This window comes from Seriola aureovittata, chromosome 1, assembly GCF_021018895.1.
Source record: "Seriola aureovittata isolate HTS-2021-v1 ecotype China chromosome 1, ASM2101889v1, whole genome shotgun sequence".
Classification (NCBI taxonomy): Eukaryota; Metazoa; Chordata; class Actinopteri; order Carangiformes; family Carangidae; genus Seriola; species Seriola aureovittata.
The window spans coordinates 30,947,514-30,959,936 of record NC_079364.1 but is presented as its reverse complement, the minus strand read 5'-3'; the positions used below and the strand labels follow the sequence as shown (position 1 = coordinate 30,959,936).

The 12,423-nt window shown below is 40.1% G+C and overlaps 1 protein-coding gene across 4 annotated transcripts in view; it reads right to left on the bottom strand.

Annotated features, from left to right (window-relative positions):
* celf1 (cugbp, Elav-like family member 1) overlaps nucleotides 1-12,423 on the bottom strand; it is a 39,034-nt gene that overhangs the window by 9,047 nt on the left and 17,564 nt on the right. For 3 of the 4 annotated variants that reach the window (XM_056405519.1, XM_056405602.1, XM_056405763.1), the window contains 12 exons: nucleotides 10,540-10,727; nucleotides 10,265-10,347; nucleotides 8,130-8,178; nucleotides 6,905-7,039; nucleotides 5,961-6,040; nucleotides 5,534-5,695; nucleotides 5,341-5,410; nucleotides 4,953-5,075; nucleotides 4,239-4,352; nucleotides 3,211-3,399; nucleotides 2,726-2,746; nucleotides 1,688-1,831 (listed from right to left, as the gene is read on the bottom strand). In XM_056405519.1, the coding sequence (XP_056261494.1) occupies nucleotides 1,688-1,831; nucleotides 2,726-2,746; nucleotides 3,211-3,399; nucleotides 4,239-4,352; nucleotides 4,953-5,075; nucleotides 5,341-5,410; nucleotides 5,534-5,695; nucleotides 5,961-6,040; nucleotides 6,905-7,039; nucleotides 8,130-8,178; nucleotides 10,265-10,347; nucleotides 10,540-10,727 (1,358 nt within the window). The remainder of the gene's footprint in view (nucleotides 1-1,687; nucleotides 1,832-2,725; nucleotides 2,747-3,210; nucleotides 3,400-4,238; nucleotides 4,353-4,952; nucleotides 5,076-5,340; nucleotides 5,411-5,533; nucleotides 5,696-5,960; nucleotides 6,041-6,904; nucleotides 7,040-8,129; nucleotides 8,179-10,264; nucleotides 10,348-10,539; nucleotides 10,728-12,423) is intronic. The other variant, XM_056405685.1, reaches the window with a different exon arrangement.

Genomic DNA, 12,423 nt, shown 5'->3' with positions numbered 1-12,423 from the left:
ACATGAAACATGTTTTGATTGCTTTACTCATTTCTCTCGTCCACACAGGCCCTGAAGAGTTCTTGTCTTACAGGAGCTATTTGTATTTCTCTGCTGCTGAACATAGTTTCTTATCAGGAGCAGGTGGTGGTGATTGTCATTTCACAAGAGCTTTAGCCATTATTGCGTTTACAAGACAAGAAGTTATAATAAGCCCTTTCAACAGCGCTACATCTTCAGGGCAGATAGGAACCTACAGTGAGTTGCTATCTGAAAGTGATGATGGACGGGCCAGGGCTAGCTGGTTAGCATGCTAACTTCAGCAGAGGCAATGACGTGATAAAGACAAGAGTTGCTTTCCACCTCTGGAGACAGCTGTTGGTGAGTAAAGGAATAAAGTTTGTTGCTGAACTCACAATGTTTCTTCTAGACTGGTCAGTAAAAAGCTGTTAATGCTAATGTTAGCTATGTAGCAATAGCAACACTTACAAATTGTTTCTTTACAGCAGTATCAGTGTAAATGATGGGGTTTCAGAGTCCTTATTTTGTGGAAAAATACATTCTGAACTTTAGCTTAAGCTGCAATGTGAGGCTGATATCCATATGAATGATACTCAATTTTGGAATATACCATTGCATAGAATGAGGATTTTGTCCCCATCACTTATATTGAAAGTGCATTAGGCAAGGATTTTTTAATGTCTAGTTAGAACGGGAGAAATAACCTCAAACGAAAATTGTTTCAGTGTACATACGTGACTGCTTTTTGAAGATTGTTTCTGAAAACGTCTCCATGAATAATCAAACTATAAATACTAAACCAGGTTTTAGGCAGTTTCTACTCCCAGACTTGTTTTGCTCCAACAAGCTTCAACAAATCAAACGTGAACAAACCTTTGTACACAACTTGCTAACCATTTGAAATATGCTTGTTGGGGGAGCACACTACTGGAAAAGTGTGCTTAATGATGTCACAACACTGTCAATAATTTCTATTGTCCTCATTACCATTATTTCAATATTTTTCAAAGGTCTTCATGAAAACAACTCCGCCCCTTCGGTGGAGAGCTTTTATTTTGCTGAGGATGTTAACGGTTTACCGGTTTAACAGACACAGCCACACCAAAACCACCAAAGTGGGCTGGGAGTAGAATAACAACAGCAGAAAAACAGGCAGCTGTGCAACAGTGAAGAGGTGTGTAGAGGTGCAGGCAGGGGTAGTGGCTTGTAAGAGCTCAATTTAACTGTTCTAAAAGTCATCACCATCATGTTCTTTTAAAAGTGATTTTTGAACAATAACACCTCAGAAGAAATAAGAACATGAATGACACCTTAAATGGTCCGTTGATTGCAAAAGTATAGTTGTTGTTAAAATCACAGAAATGGCAGCAGTGATTTTGCTCCTGAAACAGACGCAGTTCTGAGGCGTCTATTTTCAGTGCAAGGTCATTTCCACCAAAATACTAACAACTCACTTGGCACTCTGAATGAACCCGAATAAACCTCCCTCCTGTTTGCACCTCTCTGCCCACCTGTGCACCATGCACCATGCATGCTGCACCAAAATACCACACAGACCAATTTAAAGGTCAGGAAAACACCTATGGGCGTACTGCTTGTGCTGGTTGTCACAAGATCCTGTAGCGAGTGATTCATATCATTTATTGATCATAAGAGGGATTATTAACAGTAGTCGATGTCAACTTACCAAAGCACTTGCTGAGGTTTGTCTGTTTGTCAATGAAGACTTTAGCAGAGATGACATTTCCAAAGGGCATAAACATCTGGAGCAAATCCTGGTCCCCGAACTCCTGGGGCAGGTGGTAAATGAACAAGTTGGCACCTTCTGGACCTGTCAATCAACAAGTCTGTTTTACCAGTCATACAAACATTAAACACAGGGATATTTTAACAACTATAACAATTTTTGACTCAAAAAATTCATCTAATTCTTCCAGTTATGGTCCTAATCAAATTATGTTTCAAACAAATGCTGTAACAGCTGTATCATGTGGAACTCCCCAGAGTCCATGTGATAGAAAAAACAACTGATGCGGAAAATTAATACCCAGGAGACTAAACAAACTGTTTAACCCATGTAAGCAGACTGGTAAACTGAGAGCATGTGCTGCTAAACCGTTTCAGAAGAGGAGTGTCTGTCTACAGCCACATTGTCAGTAAATATATTTTAGACTTGTTTTGCAGACACACACTCATTTAGATGTGGTGGCTGATGTGATAGCTTTACCTGAAGATGGCAACCATTTGTTTCTTCTAACTTTCTCTGATCACTCCTCTTAAATATCTCTACAGCCAATCTATAAAGCACATAAAAATGAGCCTGGTTATAAAAGCTGGTCATCATGGTATTTATGAGCCATCAAATTTCATTTTTTATTTGTTATCTGAGAACACAAGATGAATATTTACAAAAATATCTAAGCGAGAAAATCTAGATTCTGATGTCTGCTCCATTAAAATATAGGTCACAAAGTTTACCAATCCAGATTTCCACATTAATATTTTTCTTCTACCACATGACCCTGTAGCGGCTGTGATGTCATATAAGACACTGACTAAAAATAAATAAATATAAAATAAAACAAGTTGAGTGAGAATGTCTGAGAAGTGGGAGTAACATAAACACAAGGACAAGCCTTCTGTTATGGACTTGAACTTGTTTTAAAGCGGAGCTGTTGACATAATGATCTGAGGCCATGTCAGAGAGAAAGTGGGGACGTCTTACCGGTGCTGTGACTGTTGCTGGCTGACGCAGCATATTTAAAACAAGACAAAATCCTTAGCAGAAGGTGAGAGCAACACACGGCACAAACACATTTCTTCCAATCTGCCTGCAACACTATTTTAAACCTGGTATCAAACAACTGTGGAATTTCCCCTCATTCAAAAACCATTAGGGGTCAGTCTGCCCCTCTTAGCCGTCTTTCATTTACCTGCAGACGAGGTGGCAGCCCATGGAACAGGTCAGTTTTTAAGAAAATATGCAAATTAAGAGAAGTAATCTACACTTTAGCTCATATGTTTTTTAATCTGTAGCTCTTTTTTGTTGTTGTTTTTGTACAGTAGTTTGGGATTCTGGTTTTCCACACTCATACAGTTGAGTTTTTCTCAAGTAACGTGTCCATTTCTGACACTGGTTATGATAAATACCCCGCAGCTCTCTCTGCTCCCTTTACACTCGCTCCCTTTTTCCACTCCCTCGGGACCCACCTTCTTTTTGGCTGCCTGCAGCTGACACGCTCTGCTGGGGCAGCAGACTCTGGTTGTACAGACTGGGGATGGCGGCAGCAGCAGCATACTGCTGGATGCCTGAGTAGGCCTGGCTCAGGGCCTCCATGGTGTTTCCTGAGCCGTTAGACAGGCCTCCGGAGCCAAGGCTGCCGTTCAGTGCTGCCATGCCTGCGTCAGAGATACAGAAAAACAGAAATGACATGAGTGAAAAGATCAGGTCTCAACATTCAAAGAAATGTTGACCTCAACATGATAACAGTCAGAAGTAGAGCAGTAACAAGAGTCAGTGTCAGTCTTTATTCATTTATAGAGATCAATTAAAGCTTCCGTCTGGAAAACTACAGTCGTGAGAGTGAATAATAATAATGAATTATTTATAAACCTGTGAAGATACTCTAAGACACTTTACATAACAAATTAAATGACAGAACCTAGAAAACTAAAAAACAATACAGGCTCAATGAAGGAAACACTGCTGTTCCTGCATGCTAGATTATACAGGATTTATTATTGTTTTTGAGCTTTATCAAATCTTTTACTGACTTAGATACAGCATGGATACTTAGTAGTTTTACTGTTGTTTGTTCTTGTCATTATTTTCTTTTTCCCTTTTGTGTTTGATTTTAATTTACATTATTGTTTTGCATCATGATGTAATGTTTACTTGCATGGTACCCAGGAAGAGTAGTTGCTACCTTGGGATCCAAATTCAATTAAAATTGAAATCAGCAGGGGCCACATAAATATCTCTTACAGCTAAATAATAAACACCTGGAGGGAATGTGTCTTCATACTAGTGGTCTCCAGTGTAACTGTTGCACTGGCAGCATTAAAATATGAGAAACCACATATGTGCCCGATGGCAAATACATGAAGCTGAAATCAATACACCATCACATTCCCTGCTCTGTAAATCCACATCAACCACACTGCCTCACAGTAATATATCTATGGAAATGTTCAATCCCATGCAGACGACAAATACAGGTCCAGTTTAGGGTCAGTACCTGCCAAGGAGCCCATGTTGAGGCTGGCTCCAGCTCCAGCAGCTAGAGACTGCAGAGCCCCCAAAGAAGATATAGGGTTCACTGAGGAGTTGCTGCTGGAGGTGGGAGAGGAGCCTGCTCGGGGAACATGTACTGTTAGTGCTATGATCAACACAACTGGAAAATATTAGACGAGCCGGTACAGTCACAGTGCTACAGTCTGTGTGTTAGATAGAGCAACATTTTTACTACACAAAAAACTACATGTTAATATATTCTGACAAAAAAAGCCTTAAGGAGAATTAGTGTTTGATAAGCAGTTGCTGCTGTTTCCTGAAGCCTTTTATATAGTTTACTCATATACAGTTAATATGTATATATATATAATTATAAATAGCTGTACAGATGTTTAAAAATGAGAGTATAATTTCTGAGAATAAAGTGGCAAGAAAAAGTGTGTGACCCTTTAGAAATACCTGGTTTAACATTAACTGGTCATAAAATGTGTCTGATCTTCATCTTAGTCACAAGTGTAGACAAACACAAACAATTTTCACTCTCAATAAACATTCACAGTTCTGGTGGAAAAAGTAAGCGAACCCTTGGATTTGATCTCATCCCACAGCATCTCTGACTCCTTCTTGCCAATGTATGTGTTTATGTGGACTCACATGGATGACAACAAACCACTAAGCCTTGACTATAATACAGTACTACAGTTGTAATTTTTGTTACCTGAGCTTGTTAGTGCACTTAGAGGGCTACTAGATGTTGTCATGGCGCTGGAGCCTGTGGGCGTGGCCTGTGTTGCAGTTGCTGCTGCTGCTAAAGCAGCCAGGTTCTGTATGGCATTAAGACCTGACACACACACACACACGCACACGCACACGCACACGCACACACACACACACACACACACACACACACACACACACACACACAGTTCAAGTTGAAAACTCCACCCACGCCGTTTTCTGACCAGTACTGTATATAAAGACAGTATATACAGACGAGTTTGCTGACTGTATGAGATTACTATTCACTTAACAATACATCCTCCTATTTTCAAACCCTGATCTTACTTCTCATCTCACAATGTGTGTGTGTGTGTTTGTGTGTGTACCTGAAACAGGGTGCAGGTTGTTGAGTGCATTCCCTGTGGAGGCTGACTGCTGCAGCAACTGTAAGTAGAGCTATTGCCAGGAGGAGATATGAGAAACAACATGTTAGAGATAAGTGACAGCAAAGTTTAACTGGTGAAATTGCTTCGTCATGGGGTTGATCAGTGTATGTTGACCCTATAAATACACACTCACTGCTAGGTACTGTGGCCCCAGGCTGTTGAGCCCAGTGAGATTTCCCCACATGGAGGCAGCACTAAGTTGCTGCATCTGCTGCTGCAACTGTTGAGCCATGCGCTTTTGCTCCTTGTCCTTCTGAGTGTCTGCAAACTTCACAACTATGGGCGATGAACAGCCCTGAACACAGACACAGGAAATCTTTAGTACTGTGACAGCTTCATGTACTGATATAAATACTGATTAAACCTGCATTAACTTACAACTGAAGGCCAAGTAAAATAATTGATATTATTTTTTAAAAGTTGTTCTACCTTGAATGATTATTAAATGTTTTTTTTTGGTAATATTTCAACAGTGGAAACAATTTAATCTACCAGTTTTGAGATTAAGGTCATAATTTTACAACATCACATATTGTTTTTAGTGTGGAGCTGAAGTTCACCTCCATGGTCTGAGACTGGTGCATGGACTTGATGGCTGACTGGGCCATTTGTCTGGCTGTGAATGTCACGAATGCACAACCTGAAAGACAGAAACACAGTGCATCATGATTCACATAAACTTTCCACCACCATACTTCTACATATGTGTATATATGTGTGTGTGTGTGTGTGTGATTATGTAGGTTAAATTGGGTCGGAGCTTAGCATGGTCTTAATATCATATCATCATCTCACACTTTTAAATCTCCCAGTAAACATAAACACATATGGGTCTTGATGAGTAATTCTCTAGACTACAAAGAGAAATATTTGAGGCAATTTCTACACCCAACCAATATTAACAATCAGCTTTATAGGTTACTGGTATCAGTTATCAGACATCAAATGGCCATTACATTCAGTCAAATTGTTTCGCTCCATGGTTTTTTAAAAGTTAACTTCTGAGTTACCTACATTTTATGAGTATTTACTAAGCTGTGTTGCCTTGGTGAACCAAACATGTTATCGCCCCCCCCCCCTGTGGTATCTGCCCATTTCAATTCAGACGCATGTCAAGCAGTGACGGGGCAACATTATCATTCACTGGAAGTCGTGTTTCTGGCCACCTGGTGACTTTAAGTCCAATATTTACTTTCTTTTGGCTCCTGAGGGAAATATCAGGCTCCACTATGTTCACCAGCTAGTTGCTAACTGTGTGGGTCTGTCTTGGTGCTGAGTAGGTGTTGTTCACTGGGTTTTTAGATATTTTCACTGAACAGTCATGTGCTGTGACTGAAAACAAAGCCTAGGGAGCAGTCAGAGTGTTTCAGGCCAGACAGATAAACAATGAGCTGAAACTTGTCAAAAAGCTCTGTAAAGCTGCAGACTGAGCTGCAGATTCAGGTGATTCAAATGGTCACATTGTTTTTTACCACTGTCACATTATCAACAGAATAAGCCATACCACGGCTGAGTCCATCAGGGCCTCGAAGTATCCGACACTCCTCTATTTGTCCGTACGGGGAGAACATCAGTCTGATGTCATTCTCATTACACTTCTTGGAGATCATTCCAATAAACAGCTTCCTGTCCTCCACTGCTGTATTCCACACAAAATCAAAAAGACCAGGTCAAACAGACTCTATCATAATGGTTCAATTACAACATTCAACACACACAAACATTTGTTTGTGGCTCTTCTGCAACTTATCGTCAAACAGACATGAGTTAAGTTTAGGACAGTATCTTCTAACAGCTGAGCTCTGTGACACATTAATGACAGTTTCACAATTCTTTTCAAGCTTGTTGGAGTAAAACAAGCCGAGGACTAAAAACGGCCTGAAAAAAACTTCAAGGTAAAAGAAGTTCACAATTTTTCAAGCCAATCTTCAAACAGTATTCAGGTGCAAATATAACCATTGAAACAGGTTTTGCTTACTGTAATAATCCCTCCTGTTCATACTGGCCATTAACAGATCCCTTCCTACAGTAATGTGATTCCAGTGCGAGTGATGGGGGAGAAAATCCACGGTCTCCTTCTCTGCAGGAAGATATCTACTCGATTTGATCAACTCAGGCTGCTGAAGCCTCACATTAGATTCAAATACATCTTTGCATAAAACAATGAATTCACTTAAGGGTATGAATGGGAGGAATTATTACCACAATTAAAAAAAGTTTCAATGTTCATATAAGCACCTGAATATAGTTTTTAGACAGACTTGAAAAATTATGAACCTATACTCAGCAGAATAAAAGTATTTGAAAGTTATGGATGAGAAAAACTGAATGTCTGAAATTTAGAAAACTGAAAGAAGAAAGTTAAACCTTTTCTTTGTTGTGTCGGTTAGTAAGTGGATAAGACTCAACTTGACAGATGCTTTCTGTTTTATCCACATCTCAGATCTACTTAAATAACTAACATTTATTTTAGGCTTTGTACTAGTTTAAGTTTTCTAGTTGTTTTAATTAAACATATATGTAGACTGAAGCATCTCTGTGGGTAACAGTGTTACAGGTAGTAGTGCTCCTTTTTCCTCATGGCAGACAGCATGGTGAATAGACTTAATAAATTATATAATTACCTATTATATTGCTTTTTAAATCAATAAGCTTTGTTAGGGTTATTATTATCATTAGCAGAGGAATTAACACAGAGTTGCTCGCATGAAATGCAAAAGAATTCTTACCATTGTTTTTCTCACTGTCAGCTGGCTTCATCTGGATCGGGTGGTGCATCTGAACAAGGCAACAAATAACACATTAGTACTAACAGTGCTGGAATATGCAGCTCTGTGTTGTGCGATGCATTTCAATAGTGTTGACAGAGATATCATATCCATGTTACTAGTTCCAGAAGTTAGAAAAAAAATAGCAGGGGGAGTTATGGCAGAAGATGGCAGGTTGTGACACTGTTTAAAAGATGGTTTGAGAGTTGGCTCACACTTGCTTGGCCTTTTACCCATTACTGATTTAAATATTTTGACTTATTCGTTTTTTTTAATTATGTTGGTGCTTTTAATACATCCAAGCAAGTCAGGTAAAAGCAACATTAAACTACAAAACCTAAACATGCGTAAAAGCTGACATTTAATTGTAAAAGCATGATGCTATAATTGCACTACCAGAAACAGGCAATCATAAATTCCACTTTTAAGTTTTTTGTCATCAGTTGTTTTACACGATTGAGTTAAGTTTGTCATTTAAACCATAAAATCCCTGACATGATTCACGGTTTTTCAATCTAACTTCTTAAAATGAAGCACTCTCTGTGAAAACTGTCCAAAGTGGAGTTTGTGAATTATCAGAAACACATTGGTATTAATTTCTTCTCAATTATTTTCTGGACTCCAATAACAATGGGGCCAGCCCATGGATGTATTACGAGAACAAATATTGGCACCACTTCCTGGGATGTCAACAGAACAATACATACAGACAGAAGGTTAGAGCTGCTGACAGCCACTGAGGAAAACAGGGAAACAAACGCTGCTGATGGTTTAGAGGATTGACAAATGACTGGTTTTATCCCTATATAATCAGTGTTTCCCCTACCATTGTCTTGGGGGGCGGATCCAGCAGTGTCAGAGTCTCAGAGACTGAGTTTCAGTGTGTCTTAGCCCCTCCCCACACACACAGAGTGGAGCCAAGCAAAACAGAGGAGAGGCAGGTTGACAACTTGCATTAAGTGCAATAAAAGCTTTTGAACCCAAATGTCTGACAGTCAGGCCAAAAAATCAAGGTTTTTTATATGCAAACAATCTGGTGACAGTGGTGAGGATGCTAGCAGCTCTGCTGCTGAGGACAGTGAAGCCCCCAAACAAGCAAATGAGGAAACTTTGACCCATCTAGGCTGTCAGAGAGGAAATACTTCGATATTGGTAAGGGAATTACCAATATCATAATTAACTCAACTCCATTCAATCTTACAAAAATAATTACAAAATTATTATTATTAACAAACTGACTTTCATCTGTACAGATCAGCAAAATGATGACTAACCCACCCTGGTGTTTCCACTCTGTATCTGACCAAACAGACCAAACAACTGACACTAAAGAGGCTAAACTGAACATAGATGAAAAAGAATATATAAATCCCCCTCCTCCTCCAAACTGAAGGATATCTCTGCATTTCAGTCCAACTTAAACAAAGCTGATTCAAAAACCAATTGTCAATTGTAGATCATGAAGGAAACCGACCCGACCGCAACACTACCACTGACACTTTTATGAAAATTTATATTAATCTAAATCATGTACTGACCCATCCAAATCAATGGATACCTCCATATAACTTCCCACGATTCTACAGGAGCTTAAAATGAACACCAACTTTAGTTTGTCCAGATGGTTCCAGTTCTTTTCACACAGAATACCATGAGACTCCTAAACTCTTAGCCTAGTTCATTCACAGAGGCAAAGAAAAAACCTCTCAAGATTTCTACATTACCTCCAGGACCACTGGGGAACAGTGTGACGCCATGATGAGACCACAGTCCAGATACATTATGTCATTTGGAGCAAGTGTTTGTAAACAAGTGCCACAGCACCACCATCTGGATATTTGAAATTAAACATTAAACATGCACAATGTGGAGCTCATAATGGATGTGCCTTCTCTCTGTATCTCAATTTGGAGCATCTTTTGATGAGATACAACATTTTCCAAAAAAGTCTGGTGGCTTGTAAAAAAATCAATAATGTGCTTGATGAATTTTAAGAAGAAAGTTGCAGAGAAACTATTCTTTTACAAACATTACATTAATTAATAACAATAATACCAACGTCCATGGAAAGGTCAGAAGAAGGGGGCGTCACTTACCCCTGGCAGAATCTTCATGTTGTGCAGAGCGTTCTGTGCTTCCAAGGCTGACTTGCGAGTATAATACGTTATAAAACAGCAGCCTGCGGGGGAATGAAAAAATTTAAAAAAGACACCCGTGTTACACACCTGACTGAGTTATTACATTTGGTATGTAATGTATTTGGTATGTTTGGTATTGTGTGTGCGTGTGTGAGTGTGTGTGAGTGTGTGTGTGTGTGTGTGTGTGTGTGTGTGTGTGTGTGTGTGTGTGTGTGTGTGTGTGTGGGGCTGACCTTTGCTCTGTGGTGGATTCTGGCTGCGGTCTCGGAGAACATTAATCTCATAGACTGCTCCATAAGGCTCAAATAGCTCACGGAGCTGCTCTTCCGACCAGGACCGTGGAATCTGTCCCACAAACATCTTAATGGCATCGACGTCTGGTTGGTCGGGATGGTCCAGAGACCCATTCATTTTCTTCCCGCTACAGATACACAAATAACAGTGCATTAGATGGAGGTTGAACACAAGTACAAAAATTCAACAAAAGCGTGCTGAGTAAATCCGTCAATTGACTGATTTCTCTGTGACAAAAATCATGGGAAGCGGATGTAGATATGGAGGAAAGTAGAGATGCTGTGGTTGTCTTTTATTTTCTTTATTTATGATGCTGATTATCAATGTCATATAGTAATAATCACATATTGTACTGATTCAGCTGTACAGACTCGGGAACAACCCTCCCCCTCTGCCACAGTGACGACTCTCCATCCTGGAGAGGGTTATTAACTTTTCAAGAGGCAAAACAGCTGGAAAGCAGCTGGAACTGACTCTGTCTCTCCATCTACCCTGAAGCACTGTGCTGATCAGCTGACTCCACTGTTCACAGACATCTTGAACACCTGACCGGAGACATGCCATGTGCTGCTTCAAATCCTCCAACATCATCCCTGTCCCTCAGATACCACTTCTGAGCTGAAATTTGGCAGTCGGTCAATACCAATGAAATTCCACAATTCTCAATACCAAACTTGATACCCCAGCAAAAACAGAAAACAACAAAGGCTGCTTCATGTAGGGATGGGTACCGAGCCCTGGTATTGAACAGGCCCCAGGGCTACATTATTCAAGACCGCAGTATCAATAAGCTCCGACCTTAGCGGTTCTGCTATCGGTACTGGAGCAGACGTTTTTTATTCTCTCCGCTGGATAAACGTTATCTTGCACATTTATTTCACCGACTCCGTCAAATATCTGTCTTTGTATGATATATTTTTGCTATTCTCACAGAACTCTCCCTGCCTGCTGTTTGTGTAAGAGTAGTAGTACTGTTAAAATCTTAACAATACCCATCCCTAGCTGCATGCACAGTGTGCTTACACACACCCACATGCACACACCTCCATAGAGTTATTGTATGAACAGCAGTTTAAACTGAAAATATTAGTTTAAAAATCAGCGTTATATTTTAACAGACTGAACAGTAATGACAGTAGCTTGCTAATGTTGTGAGCACCCAGCTTTGTGAACATTGTGTGTGGAGCGTTGCTAACACAGACGTCAGCTATCATAGTTCACAAACAATACAGTAACATTTCAGGACATGAACATGTTGTTAATATAAAGTTAACAACTCACTCAGCCTTAATTCTGTGTACAGATGCTGAGATAAGTTTGAGGTTATAGAGGTTATAATACTCTGAGCAGCGCTACGTCATCATGGCAGATTGGACGCTACAGTGAGTCGCTAGAAAGTGACGAGACGAGCCGGGGCTAGCTGGTTAGCGTGCTAACTTCAGTAGAAGAAAAGACGTGATAGAGACAAGAATTAACACTGGTGTTGCCACCTCTGGAGACAGCTGTTGGTGAATAAAGGAATGAAGTTTGATGATTAACAGTGACATTAGTGAACCGAGACAAATGATGATTCAACTTACTATGTGGATTTTAGAACATAGTCCTGGTGCCACAGCCTCCAATGATAACTAATCTACTTCTACTCAGTCTACTGCCCATGCCAAACCTGCCAATAACCCTCCTCCCCATGAAGCTGTCCATTCCTGCGGAACTTGGCCCAGCTCTGAAGTTTAACTCTGTAAATGTTTAAATCCGCATGAGTCGTCTCAGCTCTAGCACAGCCTCCAGTCTCCACCTTCTCTGAGCTGTGCACACTTCCTCGT